This window comes from Gossypium raimondii, chromosome 2, assembly GCF_025698545.1.
Source record: "Gossypium raimondii isolate GPD5lz chromosome 2, ASM2569854v1, whole genome shotgun sequence".
Lineage (NCBI taxonomy): Eukaryota > Viridiplantae > Streptophyta > Magnoliopsida > Malvales > Malvaceae > Gossypium > Gossypium raimondii.
The window spans coordinates 36,549,053-36,556,722 of NC_068566.1; the positions used below are offsets into that span (position 1 = coordinate 36,549,053).

The 7,670-nt window shown below is 32.9% G+C and overlaps 1 protein-coding gene and 1 non-coding gene across 2 annotated transcripts; both read left to right on the top strand.

Moving 5' to 3' along the window:
* Positions 1–393: 393 nt before the first annotated feature.
* Positions 394–2,606, top strand: LOC105788570 (uncharacterized). The gene is made up of 5 exons (XM_052622939.1): positions 394–436; positions 981–1,099; positions 1,244–1,759; positions 1,865–1,916; positions 2,032–2,606. Exons 1-5 carry the CDS (start codon positions 394–396, stop codon positions 2,604–2,606), a joined length of 1,305 nt encoding a protein of 434 aa, XP_052478899.1.
* Positions 2,607–7,563: 4,957 nt separating this feature from the next.
* On the top strand, positions 7,564–7,670 carry LOC128039348 (small nucleolar RNA R71). The gene has a single exon (XR_008193852.1). It is a non-coding gene; the product is annotated as a small nucleolar RNA R71 (small nucleolar RNA).

Consider the following 7,670-nt stretch of genomic DNA (forward strand, 5'->3'; position numbering starts at 1 on the left):
GAATCAAATAGTTAAATCCCTAAAACTATTAGGAACGAAAAAGCTTCAACAATCGTGAGTAGTTTACGTAACCCAAAATCAAAAGGTAAGTGCTTTCTTATTTGGTTTGTTGGGAAAATAAATTCCATTTTTGGTTTTATTTGTTGGTTATTTGTGATTTATTATTGCAATTTCAGTGCCACAATGTAGGGTTTGTTTTGTCGATTTTGAATGCGATAGTGGTCCCGATGTCGTTGATAAAACTGTTTTCAAAATTGTAGATGGATAATTGTGATTTATTATTGCAATTTCAGTGCCACAATGTAGGGTTTGTTTTGTCGATTTGTGATGCGACAGTGGTCCCGATGATGTTGATTTATGTTACCCAAGCAAAAGGATGTTAAAATTGTAGACATGTGTTACTGTTTTGTATTGTATTCAAAGAAGTGGTCCCGATGTAAGTAGTGAGTTTTGTTTTTTTTTTTTTTTTGTTTTTTGCTTAGAAAATTGTTTGTTTATTCAAAGCAATTTGTTTTTGTTCAAAAAAGATGTTAAAATTGTAGACTTCTATTATTGTTTTGTTTTTTTAATGTTTTTTACTTACAATGTGTTACTATTTTTTTGTAGATGTCATCAGATGATGATTATTATATTATTTTACATGTGGGTGGGCACCTTGTAAAGGACCCATATGTTAGATATGTAGTTGGGAAAATGATTAGGCTTAAAGAGGACCCAGACATAATATCTTATTTTGAATTATGTAAAATAGTGAAAATTGGGTTAGGGTTTAACACTGTCATGTTAATATATTTTCATGAGCCTGGTACAATAAGGTTACAAAATAATCTAAGGGTGATTTATGATGACACTTCCACCATAGCTATGTTAGACTTTTAGGCCAAGTTTAAGGAGATTAAGTTATATGTTGAACATGAGGTTGATACCCTATAATTGTAGATGAAATTTTTCTGTTGACTACTGGGAGGGTGATGTTGAAGGGGTGAAAGTTGATGGGGAGGGTGATGATGAAGGGGTAGAATCTGATGGTGAAGGTGATCTGGAAAAGGTAGAATCTAGTAGGGAGGGTGATGTAGGAGAGGTACAAGCTATGGAGAGGGTGTGTCTGTTATTAGTATTGAGGTAGATGAGGATATTGGTTGCAAATAAAGACGTTTTAGGAAGAGCACCATTGTTCGGTTAGTTTTAAAAATAAAATGGTGACTGTTGCTATGATTGCCCAATATTTGAAGCAATTATCAAGGATCACCCTAAAATGAAGCTGAGGGAAATTCAAAGAAGATGTTCTTCTGAGATGCATGTAAATGTGACCATTGACTGTTGTTATAGAGCGAAGAAAATAGTGAAGGAGAAAATGGCTGGGAATCATAAGGAGGAATTTGGCTTACTATGGGACTATGCTCATGAGTTAAGGTCAAAAATGCCAGGAAATACAATAAAATTGGTTGTTCAAAGGGTGAAAGTAGACTCCCTTCCTCATTTTAAGAGGTATTATGTATGCTTTGATACACTAAAGAGAGGCTGGAAAGCGAGGTGTAGGTCACTCATTAGGCTAGATGGTTGCTTCCTAAAAGGCTCATTTAAGAATGAATTTCTCACAGCTGTTGGAAGAGACGCAAACAACCAAATGTTCCCTATTGCATGGGTTGTGGTTGAAGTAGAGTGCACTGATTCATGGGCCTGGTTTCTCAGTCTCCTATCAACTGATTTGGGCTTGGAAGATGGGTATGGGTACACAATTATCAGTGACCAACAAAATGTTAGTAAAATATGCAATTTTAAGCTTGGTATTATTTTTGTAATCTCTTATTTGTATTTAACTAAAAAAATTTAACAATATATCTCGTTCATTAATTTGAATTAGGGCTTTGAGATTGCAATTTCTGACATACTACCAAGGGTGGAGCATAGGAATTGTGCGAGACACGTGTTTGCAAATTGGTCAAGAAGGAAGTTAGGGAAATCTTATGAGTGTGATTTCTAGCAGATTGTAAAGTGCACGACTGAGAAAGTGAGAGGATCTATGTTCAGCACTGGAGAATAAAAATAAGGATGCTTACGATAATTTGATGAAGAAGTCTCCAAAGATGTGGACTAGGGCATTTTTGGGGACTACTTGTAAATCAGATATAGTTGACAACAATTTGTGTGAAGCATTCAATTCAAGCATTGTTGAAGTTAGGTCCAAAAGTATTATCAGAATGCTTGAGGATATTAGGACCAAGATGATGACTAGGATAGTACAGAAAAGGAAGCTATGTAATGGATGGAAGCAAAATTATGGTCCAATGGTGAAAACTAAGTTTGATGGTAATAAGAAAGACTGTGTAGAGTGGCAACTGATATGGAGTGGTGAAAATATATGTGAGTTGAGGAAAGGAAGTTATCAGTATACAGTGAACCTAAGTCAAAGGATATGTAGTTATAGAAGTTGGCAAATTAGTGGGATTCCATGTTCCCATGGATGTGCTGCCATGTATCATTTAGGGCTTCAGCCAGATGAATATTTGCATGAATATTATCACAATGATACCTATAAGAAAGCTTACTGTTTTCCAATGCATCCCATAAATGGGCCACATGATTGGGAAAAAACTGGTATTTAGCCAGTGCTACCTCCTATTGAAAGGAAGATGCTTAGGAGGCCCAAAAAGAATAGGAGGATGGTCAAAGATGAACCAAAAAAATGAAGCCTGGTCACTTGAGAAGGAAAGGTCTACTTATGACATGTACTCAATGTGACCAACATGACCATAACAAGCAGTCTTGCATAAATTCGAAACAGGTATTGTGTTGTTCTTCAGTTAAATATATTGAGTAAATTTTTTTGTCTAACCAATGATTATGGTCCATTTTTTGCAGCAAGATGCACAACCACCTAAACAAAATGGGAAATCTTCCATTAAAAGGTCAACTACCTTAGATAAATCTAAAGGAAAGCAAACATTTTATGTAAGTTTCTTCATTTTACTATCGATATAAGTTATTTTATATATTGTTAATATTAATATAAAATACTCTTGTAGTCTGGTAGAACCACAATGAGCATAATGATAGCTTCATTCCAAGATGGTAGTGGACAAACTTCTTCAACACCCAAGTCGCAAAATAACAAGTGAAAGACTCCTCTCGACCACCTAAGAACGCAAGAATCAGTTGCAGGAAACATGAGTAAATCATCGTTATCTTGTTTTGAATGACTTTTGTTGTTTGTCTCGTGATTCACTATGATAACTTGCTTTTGAACTTGTACCATAATTCATTTATCTATTTGTATCTATTTTCTATTTCCTAGGACCATCTCGTGACAGCTCGTGATCCAAAAAGTATGGTGTAAGGTATTTTGCCTACAACATTCTGGTTTTGGAATAAAAGATGGTAGTCACATTTTGAGCCTACAACATTCTGGTTTTGGAGTACACTATTGTTGAATGTTATTTTGTTGTATTGAAAACCAATATGTTGGTTTGTTTTTTTGCTCATGTATAGCTCACTCACATTTTGGTTTTTGGCTGGTATAGCGTTGATGGTGTATAGGGTGAATGGTGTATAGACTAATCATATACTTTTGTAAAGTACATTTATCCAAATTGCAATGGGGAAATCATATGCTTAAATGATCAAATTTGTCCTTTTATTCATATGTTTATTGTTATTGCATTATTTATTAAGCTAAATTAAATTAGGCATAAACAACAAATATTGGTCATTACTTCCAAGCATAATGTTAAATTACATAAAAATAAACAACCAATATTTGTCAATCAACATTTGCAACTGCTAGCTACATATGCCTCTTACCACTACTGCCAAAAAAGAAATCTATGGTGATGCATACAATACATAACATAGAGCAAGAAAATAATATCTTATACATTGACTTCTCTTTTTTGATAACTTTAATATTTTGCTTCATGGTCAACATTTTCTTCCTTAATGCTACTTCTCCTTCAACACCACAAATTGATCTACCTTTTTCAACCTCAATGTCAACAACACTACTGTTACCATTATGGTTACCATCAAATGCAACCAAATCCATAGCATTCCTTTTAAGTGCTAAATTATCCTTCAAAAAATTTCATTCACTATCACGCAATTAACGTAGTAACTCAGTCGCACGGTCACACATTTTCCCATCGTACCACTTGAAGAACTCATAACCACAGTCCTACAAACAAATCCCAATTCAGCCAAATTGAAATAATCCAAAATGAAAACAAAACAAATATTGAGATTTATGAAATCATCAAAATTGAGCTCAAGCTCAATTTGCAAATAAAAATTCTTCACTTACCCAAAAATCTGAACAACCATAAAATCTCCTCCCCGGATTTAAATCACTCCATGAAGTGTCTCTTGGAGCTAACTTATTGCAGAGACATTTTACTGTTGGTCCATCGTAGGCATACTCCTTTCGCGATGAAGTAAAAACATTTGCATAGGACGATTTTTTCTTCGAACCATCCGGGCCATACGTTACCCGACCTCTAGATTGACTATTTGAACTATGTTAATCCATGATTTCAGACGACAAGGAAGAAAAATAAAAATTTCTAGAAAGATTAAGGATTCAACGATTCGTAAAAGTTTTAGGGATTTCAAGAATATTTTGGAATGCTAATGATTTAGGGATTTTAAGATTTAGGGATTTAAATATTTTAGGGATTTAATGAAGATTTTGGAGGTTAAGAATGTAACACCCCTTACCCGAGACTGTTTTCGGAGTCGAGCATGAGGCGTTACTTGACTTAACTTAAAAGTTTGGGGCATAAAAATTTACTTTAAAAATTAATTTAACCATTCACAATAAAGCTGTCCACCTGCGCAGCAGTCACTAAAATAATTATAACTCAAGCTATGAAACTCGAAATTTAGATCTGTAAATTTTCATTGAAACTATACTCATATATATATTCACCATAAATTTTTAAGAATTTTTTTTAGCCAATTAGTACAGTTTATTAGTTGAAGTCTCCCCTATTTCACTAATCAACTATCCTGACCTCTTGTCACTAAAATTCAATTATATCATTTTAAAGACTTCATATGGTGCTTCCACTTATTTATACTTAAAATATACTCATTAAATAATTTAAAAATATAAATTATAACTCATAATTCCTTTTGTACAATTTTAATGAATTTCTAAAGTCGAATAGGGGACTTCAAAATCATTCTGACCCTGTCTCACTAAATTTCAAATATATACAAATATATAACTCGTTTGCTTACTCTATTGCTTTCATGTGAAAGTAGGCTCTTTCAGATTTAATTTCATATCTCACTCAACTTCTAATTCTATTTCCACTATTTTTGGTAATTTTTAAAAGTTACATCAATGCTGCTGTTCAAAAACTGTTCTATTGGAAATTAAAAAAAAATTCAATATAACCCCTTTATAATTACCTAACCTTCCCTGCAAATTTCAAATCACAACCAACTTCAGTATTTCAACTACTTCACTTGAATACTAATGAAGTTCAACCAATCAACCATTTCAAACTAAAAATATGTATTTTTCAATGTCTAACACAACCATCACATTCAATTTTAGTTTGCATACTTAGTCATTCATTCTATTACTTTTTACTTCAATTCCCTATACAAGCCATATAAATCCAAAAAGTTATTTAACAAAATCTACCGGAGTATATCTGGATAGTGTGATTCTTGATGTAGATCCGATCCTCCGAATGTATAAATACGTTAATCTACAAAAACAATAAACACACACATGTAAGCTTATAGAAAAGCTTAGTAAGTTCATAGGCATAAAACATAAATCTTACCAAACATTTGTACACTTATACAATATACACCATTACTAAGTTTACCTGTCAACCACAATCTTTGGTGAGTTCCTTGGTATAAACTCAAAACTACTTATTCTTTTACCATAATTCCTTTGGGCCCATTTGTCACTTACCATCCTTGATCAAAATTAAGGCAGTTCTGAGAAAATTGAGTACTTCACTTTCACTTTGCCATAGTATAACTATGGTCTTACGTATGATCACTTATCATTTGTCCCTGATCAGATAAGTGTAGCTAAGCTACCACTTATCACTTTGTCACTTGATCAGATAAGTATATCACTTATCACTTTTTCACTTGATCAGATAAGTGTAGCTAAAGCTACCACTTATCACTTTGTCTCTTGATCAGATAAGTGTAGCACTTATCACTTTTTCACTTGATCAGATAAGTGTAGCTAAAGCTACCACTTATCACTTTATCTCTTGATCGAAGTACTCAAATCCGTTAAAGCTTAATTTGATCATTTATTCGATTTTCGCATTTTATTTTACTCTCATTTCAACACTAAATATATTTCATCATACATTATATAATTCATGAAATTAACATTTAATCATTAAATTTCAGCCATATGAACTTACCTGGGTCGATTTGCAGAATTTGTAAAAGTTCAAGGACTAATCAACTACTTTTTTTTTTCCTCGGCTTGCTTCGGGTTCTCGATATGATTCAAATATATGAAAAACCAGCTTGGAGGGACTCTTCAATGGCGTTTTTTGGCTGATAATTATGAAGAATTACCTAGAAACTCTTTTAATTGAGATTTTTTTTATTAACTTTTACAAAATTTCCAATTTTACCCTTATTACATCACTTTTCTAGATTTTTCTTGCCCAACCGTCCAGCCCATATAATTTGGGCCTAATTGCCTTTTAAATCCCTTATTTTTAATCACTTAAGCTATTTAATCACAATTTAACAAATTTTACACTATTTTCAATTTAGTCTTTTTTAGTTAATTAACTATCCGAACGTTAAAATTTTCTAACGAAACTTTAATACCAACTCAATGACACTCTAAAAATATTTCTAAAAATACTTATGGCTCGGTTTAAAATCTTCGAGGTCTCGATACCTCATTTTTTATTTTAATTATTTTAATATTTATTCCTAGTACACTATTCACTATTTCAAAAATTTTCCTAACTTCACATTTACTTATTCTTACTAAATTAATAATATTTTCTACTCATTTGTCAGATTTAGTGATCTCGAATCACTATTCCGACACCACTGAAAATTCAGGCCATTACAAAGAATTTGGGGAATTTCATGATTTAGGGATTTTAGAAGTTGGGAAGAAAGTATCGAATTTGGGGGTTTGGGGATTTAAGGTTTTTTATGATTATTAAATTTGTTTATTTTTTTGCCACGTTAGCTTATTTATTTTAATGTCAGCCACGTCATCAATCAACTGGACCGCCACATAGACCAATTTTTTTGACCGGCTGTTGAATGGTCAGCTGACGGTAACCGTTTCAACTGGGTTGATGTCTGAAAAATCCATTACGTGAAGGGTCAATTTCAAAAAAAAAGGTTAGGGGCATATATCCAAAAGCCCCCAAAGATTGAGGGCTTTTTTGCAATTATTCCTTATAATTATTCAGTACCATCCCCTCAATAAACTTTTGAGCTACCTCAGGTGTTTTGTTATTCAATGTTCCGCCAGTTACTGCATCAATCATCTGTCTAGTCAAATGATTCAAACAATTGTAAAAAGTTTGAACTTGGAGCCACAAAAGTAGGCCATTGTGAGAGCACCTTCTCAAAAAATCCTCAAATCTCTCCCATGTATCATAAAGAGTCTCAATATCAAACTGAACAAAAGAAGATATGTCATTCCTCAACTT